Raw genomic sequence first — 25,894 nt, forward strand, 5'->3', positions numbered from 1 at the left:
AATGAAGATCAAATAACGCATATTACACCTCTTTCCCCGTATAGTGCTGAACAAATATTGATACCCATCCGTTTACTACTTCAGTAAGTTTTTTCTTCTTAAAGAAAAAGTAAACATAGACCCGGCATATTCATGGTTGTGGTACATTATTGCATCAAAAATAACAATAAAAAGACTGTACATAATAAACTGAAATGTTCAACCCACCAATGTCATATCTATAATATATAGATAATAGTAGTAGGTAACCATAGTCCATATTCAATATAACCAGACTTTTGGGGCAAATTATCCTCTCTATTCATATACATTATCGAGAAAGGGTACTTTGTCTGTCCTTTGTTTATATTGTAAAATTACGTTTACATTGTAAAAAACGACTACGAGTACTTACTACGATGCAGATGTGAGGGAGATGTATGTACAGAAAAAAATATGAATATAACTCGCAATAATCCGGCAATATATATTGAAAAAATATGCGTTATATGAGTAAGCCGAGAACCCGTGTGTTGCAATTATTCGCGGTAACACATAATTCAAGAACGGTCAATATGTTACGTTAATTAACAGTTAAGTCGTCGGCGAACGAAAACATACTCCCACATAATTCGCTATTTTGTTTGTATTTGGGTCAGTAAAATGCTTCAGATAAAGAGACACACAATAAAAATGACCTGTGTTTAATAAGATTGCTTCACATTTACAGTTCAATTAAAAAATATCTTTAAAAATGTACCTTCAATGTTCAACTATCGGTTTTGATGAAGGAACTATTTTAGAATACATGTAGTTCAATTTATTGTTGAAATTTGTTTGTTTCGAAGTGTAAATTAATAATAACCAACCATCCAGTCAATGCGTGGGTGTTTTGTGTACTATGTATTCATATGCCACTCGGCGAGCATGTGTTGTAATGTAAATCGGGGATTTTAAATTCTATGACTCGGCTAAAAATAGGCCATGAAGATTAAAATTGGCGCAACATTGAAAATTGGCGGTTAAAAGAATCGTTCATTTCTAACCACAGATAGGACGAAAACGTAACAATCCGTGAAGAATGTGGTAGAGGAATATTTCTAAGGGAACGTCGCAGCTATCTGTCGAATTACAGTACAACATACAAGTCGCTCTCCGTTTTCGGTGTGACCATGTTCATTGATGACGGGCATTCATTTATAGTATGTACGGAGCGCATCGGCAATTGTGTTTGATAAGACAGGATTAACGCCCAGCCTGGTGCGGGGGAGTAACCTATTTGCTCTTGTGTGACTGTCATTGTGTAAATGTAATAATTTCCTAGCGATTACACGTCCAATCTGGTGCCAGGGAGGTAGATCAAAATGTTGCTGTGTATTCGTATGCGGCATGTGTTGAGTTTGTCCATGTTCCACCCCATAAGACAATCACAAATCAACTCGTATTACAATTTAGGATATGGATATTCTCTGTATACACAGCCCGAGATACCAAGGTTAAAATATTGAAACTCTAGGCGTATTCAGTATTGTATTTCTCTCGGCATCTCCACCTTCGATATTAACTTTAAGAACATAGTACATACAGAGTTATCATGGTTTATAACGTACATGTCATGCAGTCGATGGAGTCTCCATAAGTATACTGTATAAGTACGTTACGCTCGGAGTATATAGTCGTAGTACTAGTACTGGCCGCCATATCAATATAGCTATGTAGAATAGAAATGAACATCTTCAGCGTGAAATTTTTGAAATATCCGTGTTTCATCACCATAGTTGTTTAATCCTCCACAACGTTTTGTAGACGGTATACAAGTTTATGAAATTGCACATGTAAAATTGTAATTTACGTCACGTATAGACGATTACATACTACTGACGTCATAGTCTCATTGACCTTGGGGAAATATTCGCTCATCCCAAGGCCTACTAAACATTGTAAGTGATGCCAGAGATATTATTGTCAGCTGATACGATCAGAAATGTTGTACTTTTCTCACAGCACTTCAGTTCAGCTCAGTTTATGTTATCTCACTAGCCCCTTAACTAATGCTTATTTACAAAGAGACCTATGTTACCTGCATAGTACATCATTGTAGTTAACTTGCTCGCAGTTCTTTTTTCTTCGTATTTGTAATGATGGCATGTTTTGCACACGTGGTTGAATTCGATACACGGCTGGTTTAGACCATTGGTCTTCCAGAATGGCGAGATCAAACCAGACTTTAATTGATTGGTACTGAGATGTCCCATTTATAAGTGACAGTCCTATTTCGATTCAAGGCGGTGGGTAGTGCGATGCTACTGACGCTGAGCTGACACGTCTCGCTTTGCCAATCTTGTAGTGCAAGTAAGTCAATACGCCAACAACGACGAAGAAGACGAATCCAAACACGCAAACACAGACAACAATCGTAACTACATCCACAGGTCGTAGCTTATCATCAGTGTGCTGTTTCGTCACTGTAGTAGTAGTTGAGTTCACTATCAATGTCGAGTTCTCTACGAAATCGGTGACATTTTCAGATGCAACAGTCGGATCTGCAAGAAAAAAAAAATATATATATTTTTAAATTGTGTTCCACGGGATTCGTTGGATTCGGTTTGTTGATTTGAATACTAAATCGTTTGTTTAGGGCGGTGTTATTAGCGAAATTTGATCATGCCAAACTGGAAGTGTCTCTTCTAAAATATGTAAAACAAACGATACCACAACCACTAAGTTTGAAACGTGTCATATTACGTCAAATAGTTTTGGTACGAAATGGACACTAATATGGGCAAACAGAAACAAACATTTCCCGGGGACATGTTATTATCATGAATATATGAAATAATTCCTTAAGTTTACTTTATGGAACCTCAAATGTTCAGTGTTACACGGACTGTGAACAAAATGTGAACACGCATATGAGTCTCGGTAAAATAGTAATTATACATTATAAGAATTATAAATCGCTGGCCAAATTGATTTAAAGAAGAAAAAAATATTTCAACATTCCGTCCTCATTTGGGTCCGACATTCAAATATTATCTTCAATCAAATATGTAAATCTGGTCAAGGGAAATTGTCACAAAGTTTGGCGACCCGGAAAATGTTACCACAATCTTCTTTTCAGTGTTTTTGTAAAATGTTTGGCTCAATTATTTTTACAAGTCGTGTTTTGGGGAAGCACTTGAAAAATCGATATATATTAGTATTGAAGAGTCGGAGTTTAGAAATAAGAAAACTTGGATATCTGATATTAGGATTCATTATTTCATTATTTATATGTAAGTTGTAAAACGTTCACACAGGAAGTGAATAATATAGCCCGATATATCGAAACTTTTACCTTCAGATTATTTGCCTATAGGACATCTCACCCTGTACGTAATTTAAAGAGTGGCAGTCTATGTTCACCACATCTTAAAACTCATAGATAAAATTTCATAATTATTGTAAAGCATATTCTTTGAGAATCCTTAGCACTTTCCTGGGCCGATGTTCTCGAACTTTTCGAAAGATCATATAGGTAAGACAGACTGACGTGCAAGTTGTGGTACTTTGGTAGCCCCTAAAGACGGAATTTGGTCATGATACTGACTTTGAACCGCACAAACAAAGAGGCAGTACTGGTGTACGGAATGGCGGCGTCCTTAGTCGTAAATTGGTTAGACTTAAACGCTAAGTTAATTCGTCTGACGCACAGTCACTCTACGGCGGAACCCCATTCTCCACGCGTCAGATTTATGCTAATACTAATGCGTCTTATAATAAATCACGGCTAATCGCAATGCAACATGGGAAATTGTTACATTTTAACTCAGTATGTGACGCAACGTGATAGTAATATATAATGATGTGACACGTGTTACTGCATCCAGTGCATTTTAGTAATTCTTTTTAGTTCAATGCAGAATTAATATCCATAGACTGGACTGGATGAAGTTGTCTCTCTGCTTTCTATGACGACAAATAGTTTACTCCCATTGTGTATACAGTCACTGTTTCTGGAACTTTTCTTGAACCAGTTTGGAAATGGGTAACCGCGAAACTGTATATTGGGATTTTATGTTAAGATTTCACGTTGGTGTGATTTCAGAATGGTACAGATTTCGATGAAATGGTCTGCCGACTCATAAATAACTTTATTTCGCTTGTGGGAGTATAATAAAAAACACGCGCACATTTATAGATCATAATGACTGCATCCCATTGTGTGAGCAAAGACGATTTTAATTTTAACGATATCTTTCTCTTCGTTTATGTGTCCATCATATCCGTAAATACTAGCTAGGAATTTGCGAGCGTTGCAGTGTAACTCACCGAAGCCATACAAGCTGTATGGCGACTATGTCGCTGTAATTGAACTATCTGATGATCACGGATGATCATGAAAGCGAGCATCAGTTATTATATTAATACAAGGCCGTGTGTTCCGCGGGTAGCTGAGGAGGATATATAGAACGACCAGAGCGACGGCATTATTGGGTATTCTTGAAACGAATTCCTAGTGACCAGTGGATTTAGCTCTGGCATGCATTACAAACACCAAATTAATGAATCGGAAATATTGCCAATAGTTATAAATTTCAGGTTGTCAAAGACACAGGACTATAAGAAGGAAGGTGTAATACTATAATAAACGAAAAAATACACTTTCAAATTTAGAATGTCAGAAAAAAAAGTTGTTTTTTTCGGATTACCCGTGTTTGCATAATGATGGTCTATTGATCTACCCTAAACACTTTACGAAAATTTGTGTTGACACGGTGCTGGGTGAATCTGAGTATTGAGTAGTGATCTCATTGATGGAATGTGATGTCGTCATCAATTAGGACGTGACGTGTGAACTGCAGTATGATTTAAAATGTCAAAACAATAAAAAAAAAACAGTGTATTCATCTGAGAACTATAAATAACCACACCGCGATTACAAAAAGATCGATATCGATAATAATCACATACATCACAGCGCATTTATGTGTAAAACTGTTATAATCTAAATATATATAACAAATATCGTATATATGTATACGCGTACTGGGAAATGTGGTTTATACGCCGAATTCATCGAAACATTAGGCATACAAAATTATTATACAAATCTAAACTCTCACAATATTGTTTGTTTTATGTTCAGCCACACATTAAAAGTAATAAGAGCTAGCAAGGAAAGAGGTCCATATAATATGTCGTGTCAGCGGGTGCGTGATACAATGAATTACTGACTTTATAATAATAGACAGTTTAACGCCGACAGCTGACCAGTCTGTGTATTTTCAACATTCCAATATACTGTCATCCTCTTGTGGAGAATATTTTATTTCCCCATTTTTCTCTGAACATGACATCGGTTACTTGTTATGCCGTGTTAAATAAAACAGCAATATATGCTACTATACAGCTGTCGATTCTCCACCGCCTCCAAAAGTTAGCTGCATTGCAGCGATTCTGTTATCCATATTTATTAAATTTTCCTGGATTAACAATTGGTGTACGAACTCTGCATTCAATGATACAAATAAACTGTATACATGTATTAATAAATACCATAGCCGACACATGTCACAGACACCGAAGGACATAGTGTTCGATTTCATACCAGCGAGGCCAGCATGGGGTATTTAAGGCTACAACACATACAAACTTTTAAAACTAATGTCGTTTATTTCGATAGCCGCAGATTATTTGTGTGCGTATACAAAAATAATAAACACGTCTTTACTTACATGTTGTTGGAGTTGATACTGTAGTCGTAGATTCAACGTTGACCGCGAAGACGCAAAGGAGGAAACAACGGGCTGCCAGATATAAAAAGGGCACGATGTGCTCATTGCACCCACCCGAGTACACTTGAATGCCAAGGTACATTTTACACCCCGAGAGACCGGGCTAACATCAGGATGTATCGTCAAATACCAACGCCAGGGTGTTGAATTATGTTGATGCGTCTACTACTGCAGCAGCTGTAATCACACACGCCCCTATACTGCGGGCGAGTACAACCGGGTTGGCAACAAACGATCATCGACTCGACCGGCACAGTTATGACACGTGTACTCGACAGAACACAGTGTTGTCAACGTTAAAATACGGCTCCATAAAGTTTGAGGACAATCCCAGGTTTACCATGGTCGACTGATAATTGATGGAGGGACAATCGGTTACCGCGGTAACGCAACACTGACGAGATGTTAATGAGAACTGTCGTATAGCACGCATACAACAACGATCAAAACTGATGGATAAATCCCGTCATACTGTGCGTCAATCCGCGGCTCGATCTGTGACGTCATGCGCGTGAGTGAAATGATTACTATCGATACAGAGCTGTGAACGCAGGGATGATTCTGAGTTGGTTTAGGTCAGTACCGAAATCAATATTCAAGTTTTCACTGAATAGCTTGATTATTCTGCTAATTGTGTGAACACCAGACAGCTGTCAGATGTGATGGATACGGATCCCGTTTATTGCGTTATTTTCAGACTTGCTTTTCACTTTTCTGATTTTTTTAAAAAGAGATAATCGCAAAAATCAGTTTAAGAAAATGTACTATACTTTTTATTTTGAACTTTGAACTTTATGAACACACGAACTTGTCAGCATAGTTCTGGTAGGTACGGCATGTTACATACTCGTAATATTCACGTGTAATTGGAAGCCTGAAGTATCTGGACCCGACGATACGCCGCCTGTCATCTCCATCTGCTCATTAATACCGTCGTTAAACACTACGCCGTGTCGACGGGAGTAACCTGTATAATAAATACCAGGATTTAAATTTAATACAGATTGAATGTAAATTATGTAACATGACGTCATGCCAATCTGTCACCAGAGTTCCAAAATATGGCGCTTACCAGAGGCGGCGAGATCTGAAATCTAGACCCTCTGAAACGCTATTTCCTGCATTTTGAAGGGGCAAATTTTCCTGGCACAACAGATTTCAGCTTAATTTTTTTGGGGGGGCGCCTCCCCCAATATTATTTTCGGGTGGGTGGCCGCCTTCTTTGCCCCACCCCGTGCCGCCGCCACTGCTTACTGAAGGCTGTATTGTGGGCGAAGAGGAAATATTATTATATATTATATTAAGCATTATCAATACTAGTGGATTTTATGACGTCATTGCAGCAGATTATTCGCGATGATGTATTCCATTATTGACCATGGATATGAATATAATGTTGTTTTTGAAAAAGAATAAAGGAGAAACTATTTAAAAAGGAAGAGAAATAACAGCGGATTTCAATTTTGGGAAACGTCGTCTGCTCTGCCGGGGGGGGGGGGGGTGTTACATAGAAGTATCGGTCGTATTTCTGGTCAAGATAAGTATAAATATCGGTAATATTTTTCCGATTTGGTATACAATGCAACTGTTTGCTTACATGTGCTTAGATGCTCTTAGACACTAATAAACACTAGAACTGGTGTTTTGGGTGAAAGTCTTTGATGTCATGAATTTATGATTGTGGTGGGTCGATAACTTGCAACATCATATCAGAAAATATGTAGTCTATGTGAGCAAAATGTTTTCGCATTTCATGATACGATGGAACAATTCAAAAATAATTTCGGCCACAAAACAATTTTCTGACATTAAAATGTTCGCTGTATATGTTTAAAGTAACACAGATAATAGTAATGATCGACGACCGCTACTAGTCTTATTTTCGTGAATTAGTCCCTTTCAGACAAAGTTCGGGTTTTTTCGCCCGACATAAATCCTGCTCGGGTCTAAGAATTGTAGCAACCCAAGGTACGCCTTCTACCGACCGATTGGGAACAGGTGGCTTTCGAATACATATCCATCACCCCTTATAATAGCCAATGTCGTACCCACAATTTGACAACATATGAGCTAACCTTGGGGGTGTATAGCATATCGCTCAACAGTATGGACGGGCATAATTATTTATGGGGAATTAATGAACACATATTGACTAGGCATGCGGGCAATAGCATACGTCTAAATATGGATTTATTGCGTTTTATAACACAACACACCCAGATTCTGATATTCATCTTGAATCAATCAGTTAACAGTGAACGCTTAAAGCGGGAGACGCGTCACCTGCGCATGCGTCAAATGGCCATAGCGTGTCATTGTTTACAAACAAGCGTCTACCCATGAGCCTTTGCGTTTTTAGCGTGTGTTGTTATCGTCGCCCGAGACACAATTCCCGCGCGTGCGCAGGTGACGACCCTCCCGCTTTAACACAAGTATGGTAAATATAATTCAATTCATAATAACATTATTAGTTGTCCGCAGTTCGTATTTCAGCTTAGACGCTGGTACAGAAACACGCAACGTTCGGTGCGACTTATACCTCCACGGGAGTGCCGACTTCGGTGCAGTAGTTTCACAATGTGGTAAAGCCAAACAAAAGTGTTCTTATCCCATTGTAAAATGTTTGTGGATACTAATCCAGCCAATTCGCTTTCGATACGAATATGCAAGGTCGTCATTTGTAAGCAGAGGTTCATACGCATGCGCGGCGACGTCACTTTAAAATTCAATAATTAATCACGTGACCACATGTCAATGGCACATAATCTTGATATGTCGTGTTATAATACACAATACGACCTCAATAGTTACTAGTTAATTTTATTCTCCTAAAATACTAACGTACATTTGTACGATTAGATTCATACAATTTAAACAAGTTATGTTTGAGTCTAACGTATGAGATCAATTAATCATACATACAGGTTAGAGCCAATAATATTGAACCTGACAAAGCTTAAATATAGCTACAATAGGGCGGGCTTAAATATAGTTTCCCTCAAAAATGACTGCTACTAAAAATCCGTGACATGATTAATTATAACAGCAATTAAGTGGATAATTAACACTTCTGATTTGTCAAACATAGCATGATAGGTGAACTTAGTATGTAAATCAGATCAAGATGTGTTATATAGACGCACATTCACCAAATAAGCATATTAAGTTGTATGAACTAGATCTTGAGAGTTCGCTGGTCATAATGCCAAACTTGAATCAGCGATTGGTATCATTTCCAGGATGGGAATAGGGATAACTTGTTAAAGAGGTGATTAGTTTACAAAGTTACCCAGAGTTCACTCAACTTGTCTGCAAAGAATAAAGCTCACGACTGTACTACTTGCTATATCTCTTTCCTGAGACAAAGGCGAGTAGAAAAAAATCAGTCGCCTAAGGCTTGTACGGTGCTTTCTCGAGTGATTAATTTATAAAGGACAATTACTTATCGGTATTAGCTGTACAATAGAGTCAATCAAATAGCTGTGGCACAGAGGAATATACAATAGATCGACAATAAGTATAATCGATATAAGCTCTGATCTGAGCATGGTTGTTGTGACTCCACCTTGGTGTTCAGTAGTGTGGCAAACGGGTCAATGTTAGAACATCATTAAGGAAACCAAATACAAGATATGCCTTTTGGTAGAAATAACATGCACAAGTCGCATGGGGAAATTTGCAAGTTCAGAGACACAAAACATTATGTGTTACTTTACTGTCAGTAATTATTAGCACTCATGATTTTAGTAAGAGGTGGACCTTTTGAAACAATGGTGAGGGAATTAAAGATGGTATATCTAGTTACTTTAGGGTAATTCTCTGTGAGGATTTTGTTTTGCATGTAGATACAACATCGTGGCCGGTGAAATTTCATGATATGTGGACTGTATTATCAATTGGTGACAAAACTGAAGTTTTTAAAAAAGTGTAGGTACAAATTACCAAGACTAGGCAAACTAGTTCACTAACATATTTCTTGTCTTGTTAGTGTGTAAGTTTAGTGTTTTTTTCATAAATAAACCAAGAACCACATGTTCTGTTATAGATATGAAGACGATGCAAGACATACACAAGACATATGCAAATTAGAAAACAAAGATCAAGGTTTACAGGAAACAAATGTCATTTACAAAATTACATGTATTCATAATGCATAAAATAACAATATCAAATAAAACAATTCAATTTGCGACTTTCAATATTCAACGTTTGTTTGTCTTGGTTTTATTCGTTTAGTACATCAATGTGGCAGACGTCACTGCACTCAAGGTTTGTTGCTAATGCGTATTTTATTCATTCAATAGTTTTATCGGCCAGTGTAAAATCAATTTCAGTGAAGTAACAGTTGGAAAAGTTGTTACAGGAAAGGGGAATTACATCGAAATTACACAGTCTCATATATCGTTAAGATTACCGTATTCTTCAAACGTAACGCCTTTAAACACCTATTAAGGTAGAGAGGCATGTTTGTGGGCACTTGGGAGTGAATTTTTTTTTTTGGCTTTTTATTATCCAAACAGTCTTGCCTATAGACTGTTAAAATTTTGTAGAATTGTGAATAGTGGAACATACTCAAAAAACGATTTTAAAATATAGATAACAGATGCAAAAATTCTCTCTTTTGAATGCTTAGCAAGATTTAGCAAGGCTGTACATAAATAATAAAAAAGAAACATGGTGAAAAAAAGAAATGACGAGATCTCCATATTATGCACTATATTTAACTTTTAACAAAACGATAATACATTTAAATTTGGAACTGTTACAGCCATTTTAATTATGAGCATTAGCTAACTTCTTACTGAGTGAATTGTCATGCAAATTAGCAATTATCTCAGCTTCTTTTTAGTGCACATCCCAGAAAAAATAGCTCCTAGACGCTTTGACCTTTTGTTTTGAAATTTTCACAAATGATTGACAATGTGTTTATCTTCAAAACGCCGTCGGGGCATTGTTTTTGGTTGAACAGTGTTACAACAATCGTACATACAACTAGCCTGGGTGTTAATTTATGCATAAACTTGAAGTAGTGAAATTTGGGCTGCTGCCCTGCAAAATTGACAACTGGTAGACAATTTTCAAGACGGCGATTTCTTCATAGTAAACAGATGTACCCATAAACCAATTTTGACAAGAAACAGAAGCATGGTTTAGGAGCTATTTTTTTTAAATCACTTTTGACCAAAAAAGCACATTTTTGTGCATATTTCAAACTACAGTGTCCATAAAAAAAATACTAAATTTTTTTTAAAATTCATACAATAAGCTTTCCGAAAATATATAGTTTTGTGGACAAGGGAGGTCATCTTGTTTTCCTAATTAACTAATTAAAATACCTGTCAGGTAAACTGCATCTCTACCTTAAGCCAATTTTTGTCACCTTTAACAATAATAACCTGGTATGTATATGTATCTATATTTTACACCATAAAAAACATATTGGTTAATGGTAAATTTCAGCAATTTGGCTGAAATATAACAATGCAGAAATACACATGAACAAAAATAAGAGTACGTTCATAAAGACGTCAAAGTAAAACAAATTGACTGAACTAAAGAGGGCGGTATGTATCATAGATATGCGGCTGGTTAACACAGGTTATCTTCACCCTATCTACCATCCAAACAATACTTGGTTGTCTAAGCGAACTTTGAAGCCATGGTTATGCTTCACACTTCTGCAGATAAATAATTTCAGTTCAACTGAGTAAATCGAAATCACAGATATACTAGTACTGTAAAACACTCAATTTAGCTAAAGTGCCAACATTCTCATTGTGAGAATATACTTTATTCTAATTAGCCACATCTTAATTAAGCGAAATTGTGGATTAACCAAATTAGCTAAAATAACGTACTAGCTAAAATACATGTTTTACAGTGTATATTTTAAACGGAATCTCATTTTACAATTTAAGACGGGGTGTTATTTGGTTTGACTCTGAATTTCTTCTTAAAAAATAGAGAAGAGTGTGGCATGATCGTTCTCGACAATTTATTTATGACTGACCTGCCTAGTATCGGAATAACGTGTTTATGTGTATTGCATGATTTTACACGAACGAAATATATAAAATAAATCATGTCAGCAGTCGTACACGGCAATAGTGTAAAGTATTTGTGTAGTACACTTGTCCATGAGATTTAAGTATGATAGGCTGTACATAGCTTGTTGGTATGCATGCAAGCAAATATGTATGACAAGCGTGGACACTACTATTTGTACGTATATAGAATAGAAACAACTGCGGCACACACGTGAGACATATAGGTTCTGGTAGGTTAATAAGGTTATGTAAATCTTACTATCATAATATAAAAATATATATTAAATATTAAATTTTAGCAGATTTTTTTTTTTTAATTTCGTCCAATTCTACTAAACTTTTAGTTACGTTTATATTAGTGTACTGTACGGTTTCATTTGAAGAGAGCGAAATCTGCTGAATCAGTTTCGGGCGATTCAGCTGACCCACTCATGTCATATCTATAACACCTTATTGACAAGGCCTATTTACTCTGTACATATGTTGTCAGATTGTTTGCAATATTCCCCTGGGATCAACCCAGGTTGACCCGAAACATCTAAGTTAGTTAAACTAAGAATCGACGACCACCACGACAGAGTTTGCACCTGGTGTCACCATTATTTCTATGAGACAAATCACATAATGTTGTGATGAAAATCTGATGCGATGATAGTTTGTCGAACGTTCGCGATAGTCTTCTTCGCGTTGTGGATGGAAATATCATCTTTCGCAATACTGGGCGAACCTAAGATCAGTAAACTCATGCAGACATTGTCGAACGACAGTCTCGCCAGACAAGTACGTGATTTCGGAGATGGGCTACTTGATATTGAGTCATCTGTTGTTCGTTTAGCTAAATCGAACATTTTGCTGACTTCAAAGAACGTGTCCGTTTCATGTGCCAATGACATGGATATTTATATAACAGATTTCCGTGATCGGAAACTTTATGCCATGCAAAGTGAGTATAATAAAAATAGACGCATTCAGTTGTGTTGGATATTTTAATACTTTATATTGCGTAAATAGTATTATTTCCATTACACCAGCTATATCTGAAAATGTTTTTACAATAACACAGAGTAAACATATGTTGCTTTTATATATAGTGTTTTCATCCAACGGGAAAATCTCAAAAGATTTCGCGGTCACTGGGAGTTTTCAAGATATCGGTACGTTTGAACAATGCATGGCTGTGGAGTATACAGCGTCTAGTGTACATATTGATGGTCGCTACTGTTTGGTTGGAATAAGACCAGTGACGCAAGAAGGATTTAATGCTGTAAGTAGTAGTATATTTATACGAATTATACTTTACAGTATGACACCAACAGTATCGTACTTCATTGGCGATATAGAGACGACCTGGTCTCTGTAAGACCAATATTTGTTTTATATCAAATTATTTAAAAGGATATCACAATTATATCAATTGTCAAAATTGGTGACCTTAATTTGCTGAGGCATTGAGTTCAGATACACGGCTATGATGTCACCTTCAGAGAACTACTATCTCAAACAATGCGCCAAAATTTAAATTGACACTCCCTGACAAAATACGTCTGTGGTGTTTTGGTGTGGTTATTTATCAGCTTAGCTCGTTGGGCAACAGTACGTTACATACCAATATTAACCTAAAGGTCACCTACTGTATTTTGTCAACCAGTGCTTGTAATACATATTTATTTAGGCAACCTTCAGAAAGTGGTGCAACTTCAAACTAGTTAAGTCATATTTTGAAAACTATCAATTAATTAAAATGCGAAATCTAAGTAATCCAATTGAAGCTAATATAATATTCTTTAATATAAAAGCTATGTTTGAATATTCTTAATTTGTACAATATTGTACAATTTTAACCAAATTTAATTTGGTGTATATATCATATTTAATATTGATGCTCTACACACATTTTATTATATTTTTAGATTTCCGTAAATAATATATGTGAAAACCGTTTCATCACACAATTCATCAATTTGTGACAAATATGTATATGTAATATTCTAATTTGCATGTCGGTAATTTAATTTGCATATAATTGCAGCAATTCGCAATGTGTGGCAAGATAGATAAAATATACTAATTAACACAAATAACTAATTAGCTAATTAAATAATTTGGATTCGTTACATATTCTCATATGACGCAATATTATGAAATTAAAAAAAATCGTCATTAATAGTTTGTATTAGCATAGTTAGTTTTCATGATGTCACTCAAAGTAATGCCCAATTTAAATGATATCGCAAACACTAAGACGGCAAAAAATTATGTTTTATATAATAAGTAATGAAATCAATCTTGTCTGCATATTGCCGTTTTTGTATACAATCATAATATTTTCGGTAGCAATATTTGATTAATTCCGATCAAATAAAATATGACAAAAACATTGACAAATAAAAATAACATGTACCGGTAGCATATTTATTTATTTATTTAACAAGCGTTAGTTATTTAAAAAAATACTGCTATATTTTCAACCATACTCAAATAATGTGTGTGTCCTCGGCTTATCTTTTTCTTCGTATTTAATATTTAATATTTACTTTTAATTGTGAAAACTGTACCTCACATTGTGGAAAATATATTTTATAAAATAGCTGAGAAACTGAGAAATTGTGTTACTAATTTGATTTTCTGTTAAAGGACATGGCAACCCTAATTTGACGTAACTATTTGCAAACTATGATATAAATTAGACAAAGCAAAAGAAACTCTAAGCTAGCTATGAATCAGTAGACCTTTTGCACGTTTGATGTTTGTTCTTGATGCGCATACAAATTGTGTCCTGATTTTTTGAGATTAAAAAAAAAAAGAAAAACACTGCCCTTCACACATTACTTTAAAAATCTACAACATATTATACTCGAGGTCTTTCAATGAAAAAAGCTAGCTACTGCACTACAGTGTCACGTGGTATTGTATAAGAGTACGTCATCAGATCAACCATTTCGCTTATTCTTCGTATGCAGTTAGTCATGTTAAAACATTCAAATTAAGGTAGATGCCTACTCATGGATTTTGAGAAAATTTTTCATAAATCGCATAACAATGTTCACTGGTTTATTATGTAAAATCATAAAGCTATTGACTCGCGGTACCATGAAATAACACTTATTTGTGTGTTATAGTGACGTATTTTGGGAAACTTATACCTAACATTTGTCAAAAATCGTTATACTGAAAACAATTCCATAGACCACACTGTTATAGAAACATGTTGACACTTTTTAAAACCCAGATTTTTTAAATAATTCAGAACAACGAAAAGTACTTCATCAGTCAGCCAACAATATGACGTAATATCTCTGACATATGAACATATGGTATAGTGTTATAATACTGACAAAACGGCCACTTATTCACTAAAACACAACCATGAAAAACTTGTTCTCAATAAGTAAACCATTATTGAGTTGCACAATAAATAAATCCTGGGTATTTGTCTTTATGAGTACACTTCTACCTCAAGTCCTACACAAAACCAAATCCAGACATTCTCCCATCATACCATCATAACGATTCACCATACCGAAGAATCCTAAACATGTCCAGTCGATCATTTCAAATCTAGGCAGGCACGGACGTTGACCTCACGGGACACCAAGTTCGAATAAAGCTACATGAAATGACGTAGTCGAATAGCAACCACGTCACGCAACTTGCATTGGGACTCATACGTGATATATAGGCATATTGTAATTCAAGGTTTCCAAAAACACCGAGCCACCTGTGAATTCGTCTACATTTCGCTACACGAAAAGCTAGTATTTGTAATAATAGTAATTCGAACAATACGAGATCGATGTTTATATAACTTTCTACGCAATATAAGTGTGTAACATACATTTATTTTATCCAGTCCAGCGGTATCTCTGACATTTACTTTCGCTTTGGATTCTGTGTACCCGATTCGTGTCAAGAAGATGACGTCACACAAATTATAGAAGAAAGTGAGTAATGTAATTTTCTAATGTAAAACCTGTGACGATATGTAGACTAATATTAGCATCTCTATACTTATAATGTCCGAATCTCATTTTAATAAATTCATTTTGAAATATCATTTATCAAAATTAAATAAATCTCATTGAACAAGTTTGAATTCAACATATGTTATGTTCTAATGGAATGGCATATGGTGTCCTATTATTATGAAAAAGTATGCGTAATTCTACCAGTTGAACGCGTCTTGATAAGTTGTATTTTGGATAACTTAGAACAAAAAACGAACTATCATACTATCTTGCAAGCTAATTAGATCGCCCGTTGAAAAGTCACTAGTTTTTAAACCTCTATATTGTATATTCATATCAAAATGGGGAGTAGTGTTCTGGGCACAACGTTGTATGCAACATCTGCCAGCTCCTGTTTGTCTGATTTGTCAATCATTAGGTCAAAAGTAACTTTTTATTCACGTTTTTTTGTTACTGTGAGTGCACAGCATACTAAACAAAATAGCTCTATGTATGAACAAACATAGGCGAACCGCGTTCTCCTATCAATTAATTTTTAAATCATTTTTTGAAAATTTATCACATTTGTCAACTAGATTAGTTTACTACTTTCGTAACCAGGGTCTAGTGAACATCAGTGTTATACGCGTGTTGATAATTTGTAATTAATATTTAATCATCATACAACATAATATTATCAATAATTTGTGAATAATAATTTCCGTCCTTGTACATAATACTAGTATTCTATGATTTTCGTAATATTTGTATACTTGCGTGCATACACGATTGAAACAAGAAACACATCGTTTTTTACATATTACGCAGAGACTACGCACTGTAAAACTACTTACAAATAATGGTAAATGTCTTTTCTTTCAGTGGCCAAAGTGTCTCCCGATACCTGGAATGTTGAGGCACAGACATCGTGCATAAGGGATAAATCAATGGAAGCAGGAACAATAGCTACTCTGTAAGATGCTTATATGCAATTTTATGTAAATTTACGTAACTATATTGTTTTTATCATATACTCATACCATGCCGTATTTGAGTTAAACCCATTTCATTTCTCATCAAGTCTTGTTTACATTCGTGTATTTATAATATTTTCTTTCTTAAGATATAAATCATCTGGTTAATTTGACAAACGTATAATTTTACCCCCGGAATAAAAAATAAATAAATAAAAAACAATTAACAGAGATCACAATGTTGTTTAATTTTAAACCACGTTTGTAAACAGTATACATAGATTTGTAAGGCACTATACTATTTTATGAAAAGGTGTCAGTTTTGTAGTGTTTGATTGAGTTGCGCAGATTCACAGGTCACGGCGCTTGTCAACATTACATAAAGCTTCACACAAAAGTCCAACAGCTGACGCAATTGAAGTAAGCCCTCACACACAGCGTTTCACATAAAACGTTGAAAAAAATCCCATTGCTAACAACAATCGTATGATCGATTACAGACTAATTGGCGGCATGAGACCAGCAAGTGGATATCAATAGTATTAAAATGTATTTTCATAGTTTTACGTTTTAGCTAAAAAAACAAAATCGTAGACACTGGATCAATTAGCAAACTTTATTGATATTAGGATAATCTTAATATTAATTTTAATATAATTTAAGGTGTGTGATTGGGACGTTTCTATTACTGGTGACTATTTCAACTATATACGACGTAGTGATGCGAGTCACATTAGGCGATATGCGTAATAAACGGCTCGAAACGCCATGTCCCGTGAAGTATACGCCGGGTGAGTCTTCGAGATTATTAAAGTGGGGGAGTCGTCACCTGCGCATGCGTCAGATGGCCGTAGCGTGTCATTGTTTACAAACAAGCGTCTACCTAGGAGCCTTTGCATTTTTAGCATGTGTTGTTATCATCGTTTGAGACTCAATTCCCAAGCGTGCGCAGGCGACGACCCTCCCGCTTTAACCATAGACTTTAGCTTTCTAAGGTCTATGCTTTAACATTGCGTGTGTGAGAGTGTGTGCGAGCAAGCGTAATGCTTTGCTTTTTTCCACAATGTTGCAATAACCATGGATGTTCTTAGTACATCCATGCAATAACATAGTGCAATGTTATGAATGATATTGGAATGTAATATAAATATCTAGATCGTTTGAAAAAATCCTAGATAACTAAAATGATTCACAGTGATGAGTGATGTATGGGTATACCCAGGAAGGGTGTCAGCTGTGAGTTTTCCGCTGAGCTACCTTTTACCGTTATGTTTATTATACCAGTGGTCACAGTATGCTAGATGTTCTTGCTTTGTGTCGACGCCCATACGTTACTGCATTGAGATTACTTCTAGTATTCCAAACTGTATTCGGTAGCAGCATGTGTATGTTGAAGGCCGGTGGCTATCGCGCTGCGTCCTGTTTGATATGGGACTCACAGCGAAGAACACAACACGTGTAAAATACATTGTTTGTTTACATGAAATTCGAACATGCGCTTTGTGACGACCACCGCCCTTTAAGAAAATTCACACTCTTTATTCGACAATATTATACATATGACATCGCCATCGGGATTTGTGAATCGCAAAGTATGCCCTGCTAGAGGAATAAGACGCTTGCTATTTCCCTCACAAACCAATCAATTATTATCAATCATACCACATCCCCGTTCTGATGATCAAATACATAAAGACGATTTACAGTTGTATAAAATTTATTCGTCACAGTGACTATAAACTATTTTTTTCTCCTAGGTTGGAAACACGAGTTATTTACCAATTTCTCTCTTTCACACAATGGCAGAAAGATCCTGAACACGGAACTCATCGCCTTCTCGAGAATTATAGGAAGCATGAGAGTGTTCTTTGTGGGTTGGCTCATCTTACGAAGTATCAATAATCTCATGTTTATAAATGATCGCGAGACGTTTGTCGGTGAGTGGACGGCATAACGAGATTTCCCCCGTTTTTTGTGTATCCAAATTCGGAAAAACATGAATTAGCGTACGGATTTGTCTTTTTTATCAGTTGTTTTTATGTGAAGAAATGGGAAAACATTTTTTTTGCGTTTTTATCAACATTACTATCCTTTTACATATACACACATGGGACTAAACACATGACATCACGTGCAAGGTCAATCTTTGTCAGTTTCATGTATGTACATTATCATGATCGCTTTCATGTTTGCACGGCATTCAATATTTGTCTTCACTTGGCATATAGTGAATTACCTTTGACCTTGAGGAAGTTGAAACATCACATACACCCACATTGCAGAATGTATAGTTTGACATTCAGAAAGCGTGACGTCGGTAATTTGACTATGTAATTGTCAATTGTCTCTTTTTGCACGATTGATAATTTAATGAAATATGAAATGTGTGTTTGTAAATACCATGTCCACAATCTAGACTAGGGTATCGGAGCAGTATTATTTTGACGACTGCACATATTGACTCCTACCCCAAATTTGCGCATGCTATAGGAAACTTCACATATTGTGTTTCCCTTACCACTCCCCTCCGCCGACATTTGAATAAGTATGATATTTGTACTAAAAACGGCAGCCAATCACAAGTCTTCAGCTGACGCACGTGTTACAATCAACACAGGTTTAGTGTTTATATTTTGATATAATTCCACCAGTTATTCAACTTACTAAATATCACATCGATCTCCATAATCAGACATCATTTGTATAGCCGGAAAATATTTCTATCCGTCTAAATGCTGGGGCGAATGCATTATTACGATGAACCGGTGGGTCATGCAATTTCAAACCACAGCTTCGCGTGATTTTTGTGCATACTCCACCCATTCCAAATGCGTAAACACACGATTGACACTCAACTCAGTAATGCTTAGTTCACACCAACAGCGCTTTGATTGCGCTTTAATGCGGCGTGCAAATCGGCACCAAAGTATAACTTGATTAAAGCGTCAGGGTCGTAAAAGAGCTTGGAGTAAAGTGGGACATTCGTCAAGAGCGCCAATAAATTTTAAACTGTTTAACAATTTTGGGTGCTCTGCCACGAATTGATTGAAGCGCTGAGAGCGCGCCAAAGCTCAACAAAGCGTAACAAAGCTCAGCATAGCTTGGTTCAAAGCGAGACCCTAGTCTTCAAGGTCTGTCACCGCTTGACACGCTTCGTTAAGGTGTCTCAAATTTGCTACGATCTTGCATGAAGATCTGACACGAGGTCAGACGCTTTCATCAAAATCTGACACGCTTTGTTAAGCTTTCATGAAGTAATTTCACGCTTTCCCAATCAAGGATTGACAGGCTTTGGTAGGCTTTGTTACGCTTGGCAAGCTTCCTACGACACCCACGCTCTGTCTCCATTCCTATAAATAGCGCTGCGACTTGAGTGCCACTCATTGCATTGTTTCCAAACGTAGAAGAAGTATCCTGAACCTGAAAAACCCGAAAAACTACCAAAAACACAAAGATGGGACCCAAGAGAGGTAGAGGTGCAGCAAAGAAGAGCCACAGAGTGACAGGCAGAGGCCTAGTGGCTGAAAGGCCGAGGTCTCCACCACCGCCGACAGAAGATGAAGCCATGCTGCTTACAGAGCCCGAGCAGCCACAGCCTAACCCTGCAGGGGATGATCTCCCAGACATCACACCAATGTCAACAGCAGCCGCCCGCAAAAAGCGTACGAACAAACCCTACTACTATTCAACACTGACAGACGTGCAAAAAGAAGAGGTCATTGACTGGCTAAAAGACAATCCCTCTATCTACTCAAAGAGAATGACAGATTATAAAGACTTGCAGAACAAAGAGAAGCTATGGGAGGACAAAGCTGATGACATGGGTGTTGAGGTAGCAGCCCTCAAAACCTTTTACAAGTCCAACCGTACCCAGATGAGCCGCCTCAAGAGGACTGTGGGGAAGTCGGGTGAGGGTGCTGAGACAGTCAAGGACCTGTCTGCCACAGAAAAGTGGGTGTGGGAGAAGTTCTCCTTCCTCAAAGACCACATCGAAACTGTGGAACGCAGAAACGTGGTGAGCATCCATAATAGAGGCAGAGGAAGGGGAACACCAGCAACAGCCACAGCTACTGGGCCTGCAGTACATCCACCAACAGCAGTCATCATCCAGTCAGACTCTGGGTCAGAGTCCCAGTCTACAGAGCCCCCCTCTCAGAGACTCTCCACAGAGAGTGTTGACTTGAAGCGAAGTCTGATGGACTTTATGTTTGGCAAGAAAGGTTGTCCCTCCACCTTTGCCAGACATATAGATGATGGTCTGGCACAGCTTCCTGGGGACATCAAACGAGCCACACAGATCAAGCTCATGACTGTGCTACACGAGGGACAGAGACAGGCTGAAGAACGCCAGGAGATGTTTCAGCAGATGCCCAACTCCCCACAGCAGCAGCAGCACCAACAACAGGTCGCCCCAATCCAGCCACAACATCAGTCGTACCTACCAAGCTCCACCAACAGGCAGTACACCCCAAGAATGGTGTCCCAGAGTCACCAGTGGCAGCCTCCACCATCACAGTGGTCGACCCAGCGGATGCCAGGTCAACAGCCCACCAGTGCCATGCACACTGCATGGATAACCACCAGGCCACCATCTCCTTTGACCCCTCTGGGAACTTCTCAACCTCCACCTGAAGATGATGAAAAACCTATATTATGATATTTGTATGCATGATTTGTAAACACTGATAATATTAAATGTTTACTTTGATAACTTTGCATGTATGATTTGTAAACAGTGATAATATTTGTGCTTTTTTGTTTGGTTAAGTTCGTTGCTTTTTGTACATATTGATAACATGTTTCTTACTAATAAAAGAGAATACTAGTATGTTACATTTAAAAGAAATGCCTTTTATTTTCAAATAGAATAAAAAATACAAGAAAGATATTAATTGAAAATTAAGTAAACAATACAAAATACATAAAATCCCCCGCCCCACACAAAAAAATGACAAAGAAATAAAAATATAAAACATAATATAATAACAAAGAGAAATAGAATAAAATAAATCTAAAAACTTTTGGGAAAATATTTTTTTATTTATTTTTTTATTCTATTTCTCTTTTTTATTATATTATGTGTTATATTTTTATTTCTTTTATTTCATTTTCTTGGTTACAATAAGGTTTATTTTTCTCACATATCAATTTATTAATCAATTTTAAAGTTCATTTATGGGACATATCTAAATTTTCAATTATATAACTTGATTTCTTTAAATTTTCAATCCTAATTTACAATAACAAAATATTATCTGATTTTTCATTGGAAAAAAATAATAAAGTCTTTATTATTTTAAAATTAATTACAAGCAGACGAAACACATAACACATAACAACAACAACGTGAATAATAATACTAGCATCTTCCAAAGTACACATAATAACATAATAATTTCAAAGTCAATGTTATAAATTAATGTTCATAACTCACTAGTCTTCGTCTTTATCATCAGCCTCGGATCTATTCCAGCAGGGAGACAAACATCATGTCTTCTTCAGATAGATCATGCTCTGGTACATCTGGAACTTCTGCATCTTGTTGTTCTGCCATCGTGTTCTGGAGTCAAAGATGCAATGATTTTAATTTGTATATCTGCTGCATCTTTATATAGGCTTTGGACCAAAAGCGGCATGAAATCTTCGATCTTGACATTTTCCAATGCGCAACAGAGCGTAACAATGCTCAACAGAGCATTGATAATCGTATCAGAGCGTGATTTATTACGTCATAATTGCATCAAATCGTAATTTTTCTTGAATGTGCCAATATCTTTTCCCTACAAGTTACTGTATTACCGACATAATAACCAGAAATTGGATACACTAGACATACTTTTCCCTCCCGATCAGATAATCCGAAGGGTTTCATGGAAGTCGCTGGTCAAACCTTACCCTTTATGGTGTTTTGGAATAGTGGGTACGCTGCGGACAGCATGCTGGTTACATTGTAAGTATGACGTCATTAGGAAAAGTTGGCAGTTACCAGTTGAAATGGAATTATATGAAATGTGATTTATGATCACCACAAAACTATATCTGAGTACGCGTTTATTTTCTTGAAGTTGGTTGAGCAGTAGCTTGGTCAACTTTTCTACGTATAAAACAATACTGGTAACAACAGAGCGGGCGAAACGACGCACTGTGCGCGACGAACACTGCCCTTTAAGGGGTTAGCATATGTTCGCTGGTTCAATTGTTTGACCTGAGTACACTGACTGAAACGTACATTTTATCTATACATGTTATACACCATAATAAAGACCTTGTTTCAAACTTTGAAAATATGCCATTTGTTTAATTTATACAAATACCAAGTCACGTGATCACATGAATAAGCGTAAATGGAGTAAAACGCAATTAATCATTAATTTGCAGCACGACTGAATATATTTTTCTATGTAAATGTTATAGAGGAGTTCTTCAGGTACAATGTCCCTTGTTTTTTGGCATCTATGAGACGTGTAAACAATTTGTCTCTCGAATTTTCATTTTACCAGTTGTTATCTGCAATTGTTCTGGACAGTTGTTCAATATTAAAAAATAACATACCAAAACAAAACAAACAAAACATAGTCTACTCACACCCTACTCACTCGCCGTATTTTTTTTATAGTGGCGCGGTACAAGCTTATTTAACAATAACTACTTTACGGAAAACAGGAAGAATACAATGGATACAATATTTTATTAAACATATTTGGTTTTTTATCTGGGCAATATCTTTTATGTCTCTGGTGACCAACTTCATCGTTAAGTATGTCCAAGGACCATATTGGAATATATTTTATGACCCACAACGAGAAAATTGTGACAAGTATTGGTGGTCAAACCTGCTCTTCATTAATAACTTTGTGCCGTTTCCCGGAGCTCTTCATATGCAGGTATTGTCAGCTGCGATAATCTGTGTTATATTGGTTCGTATCAAACAATAGAATTCGTTGTTGAAAATATATTTTCCATAAGTCCTGCCATGATGCGACGAATTGCTTGTATGACGTAAGTTGATTAAATGAAGGCCGCTGACAGCGTAGTCGTTCGTCGGTAAAAATAATGAGTAACGAGCGACAAAACAAATAACAAAACAAAGCTTTCATGCATCGACGGCATTTCGTGTACGTCACGGAATCATTTTTTCGCTACAGGCCGCTTCATATTTGAAATGCTGCTGTTACTTGTATTGTTTTTTGACTTTCAACAGTGCATGGGGTGGACGTGGTTCCAGACATGTCAAGTTCAACTGTTCGTCTTAACAACGCCAATAGTAGTCCTTCTACACAAGTGAGATTGTTATTTACTTATAAGATCACCAATACCAACCATTTATAGCAATGTGGCTGCCTTTATCCCCGAAATGATGTACTCTACATAATTGTTTCAGATCTTGGAAGGCTGGCATGGTGGCGATTGTATCTGTTATAATCGGATGCTCCTGTATTACAGCATACCTGGCAACGTATTACGGCCACAACCCAAGTAGAGCCCATGGGTACGCCATAATTTGCACAAAGCAGACTTTCGTAATTTGTATTGAATAATGCAGTGAAGTCTATAGAGTGGGGAACGGGTTTGGTTTGGCCGGGCTGTGCGGGTGAGGTTTTAGCTTTGAATGTTGCCGCAAGCAATAAAGAACACCCTTGGAAAAAAATACTAATTTGCTAAACTATTCTATGTGTGTATAATATACCCAATAACATAACACGTTTTCAACGTTTCAATTACTGTTGGCAGTAACATCGACATTTCTTAAATAGGTCACGTGTTCACAGTTAGCCAATCTCATCCGCTTGCTGTGAACCATTCATAAACGTGTTGATTTCTTTTTTTAGATTGTATAACGACAATTACCTGTCAGATCTTGGATCCAGTGAATATGACCTATTGTTCGATAAACCCTGGTTTAGGTGGCCTTCGTTCATATCGGGCACCGTAGCTGGTTATTTAATTGTCATATATGAAGAAAAACGATTTAAATTGCCTTGGGTGAGAGACTCTATTTTTATTTACAATAATCGTTGGTAAAGTCTGAAATTTTAGCACAATTCGTTGGACTGCCAACATTTTCCGGCGAGCATTGGCTGGATGTCTCCGGATTGTTGGTTCAAAATTTCAAATTAACATCGACATATTTATTCGAGAACACGTTATTTAAGGTATAAATAGTGGTATATCGCGACGTTTCACTTGATTTGCTTCCGAGAACCTCTACCTGAGAATTAAACCATGCATGTTAGTTTTATGACCAATTCTAGTACATGGACAATAAGGTTGATATAGTCTTATGTTACCTATTCCAACAGTACTACGTCCTACTCGGCTGGTGCATGTCGATGTTCATGGCAATTACCTCCCTCTATGGCATATGGGGATCATATCTTGGAGACGAACTGTCACAGACAGAGTCGGTTTTTTACATTACGTACAGTCATACTGCATGGGCCATCGCAGTAGCGTGGGTACCGTTTGCTTGCTTGTCTGGAAATGGTGGTAAGATCGTTAACTTATTGGATTCATGATGATTTCTATTTTAAAATTAAACAAAACGTTTTCTTGAGAGAAATCATATACAGATTCATTTCCTTCTGTGAGAAAACGTCAGTAGTACCAGCGTCTCCTTGTTTTTTAGGTAATTTTTATAATTTCATTCAAGTTGGGTTGCACATTTTCTCTCCAAATTTATTGTAAACTAAATACTGTATATGGTTATTTTACAGGAGTGGTGAATACTTTCTTGCAATGGAAATTCTTCATTCCTTTTGGGCGTCTCACGTACAACTGGTATATTATCCATCCGCCATTAGTTGCCATATATTATTACACGTTGAACAGACTATTTTTCTATACCAATTATTCATTTGTAAGTTTAGTTTGAAGATATCCCAAGTGTCATTATAAACAAACCATTATATTTAACATACAAACCAGATGAATGTATTCATTACGTGACCTGCCTTGGATCGCACATTATTTGACGATTCAGTATTGTAATAGATACACATTGTATTTTCTAATGAGTTTATTTTTTGTGGTTACAGGTATATCTGTGTATATCAACATTAATACTAATCAAAGCCGTCGCTTTCTTACTCCATCTTCTGATTGACTGTCCCATGCAGGGTATATGGGTGATCATAGAGAAAAGACTACAGAAGAAACCGAAATACCAATGAGAA

The 25,894-nt window shown here is 36.5% G+C and overlaps 2 protein-coding genes and 1 long non-coding RNA gene across 3 annotated transcripts; 2 read left to right on the top strand and 1 right to left on the bottom strand.

Moving 5' to 3' along the window:
- Positions 1–667: 667 nt before the first annotated feature.
- Positions 668–6,321, bottom strand: LOC100376102 (uncharacterized). Its single transcript, XM_002732802.4, has 2 exons — positions 5,697–6,321; positions 668–2,522 (listed from the first exon to the last, which is right to left on the bottom strand). Exons 1-2 carry the CDS (start codon positions 5,836–5,838, stop codon positions 2,260–2,262), a joined length of 405 nt encoding a protein of 134 aa, XP_002732848.1. The 5' UTR covers positions 5,839–6,321; the 3' UTR covers positions 668–2,259.
- Positions 6,322–22,592: 16,271 nt separating this feature from the next.
- On the top strand, positions 22,593–23,381 carry LOC144348147 (uncharacterized). The gene is made up of 2 exons (XR_013419792.1): positions 22,593–22,671; positions 23,338–23,381. It is a non-coding gene; the product is annotated as an uncharacterized LOC144348147 (long non-coding RNA).
- A 737-nt stretch (positions 23,382–24,118) lies between these two features.
- On the top strand, positions 24,119–25,891 carry LOC102803329 (nose resistant to fluoxetine protein 6-like). Its single transcript, XM_006814074.1, has 5 exons — positions 24,119–24,210; positions 24,551–24,704; positions 25,022–25,208; positions 25,436–25,578; positions 25,757–25,891. The coding sequence occupies exons 1-5, from the start codon at positions 24,119–24,121 to the stop codon at positions 25,889–25,891; spliced, it is 711 nt and encodes a 236-aa protein (XP_006814137.1).
- The last annotated feature ends 3 nt before the right edge of the window (positions 25,892–25,894 follow it).

This window comes from Saccoglossus kowalevskii, chromosome 7 (genome assembly GCF_978046115.1).
Source record: "Saccoglossus kowalevskii chromosome 7, keSacKowa6.1, whole genome shotgun sequence".
Lineage (NCBI taxonomy): Eukaryota > Metazoa > Hemichordata > Enteropneusta > Harrimaniidae > Saccoglossus > Saccoglossus kowalevskii.

What these genes read in the sequence shown, in the direction of transcription:
- LOC100376102 (XM_002732802.4), bottom strand. Translation starts at nt 5,838, where the DNA reads ATGTACCTTGGCATTCAAGTGTACTCGGGTGGGTGCAATGAGCACATC. An exon ending in AGTATCAACTCCAACAACAT is followed by an intron (nt 2,523 to 5,696) that starts GTAAGTAAAGAC and finishes TTTTTCTTGCAG; the next exon opens with ATCCGACTGTTGCATCTGAA.
- LOC102803329 (XM_006814074.1), top strand. Translation starts at nt 24,119, where the DNA reads ATGGTGGCGATTGTATCTGTTATAATCGGATGCTCCTGTATTACAGCA. An exon ending in AACCCAAGTAGAGCCCATGG is followed by an intron (nt 24,211 to 24,550) that starts GTACGCCATAAT and finishes TTCTTTTTTTAG; the next exon opens with ATTGTATAACGACAATTACC. An exon ending in AACGATTTAAATTGCCTTGG is followed by an intron (nt 24,705 to 25,021) that starts GTGAGAGACTCT and finishes CTATTCCAACAG; the next exon opens with TACTACGTCCTACTCGGCTG.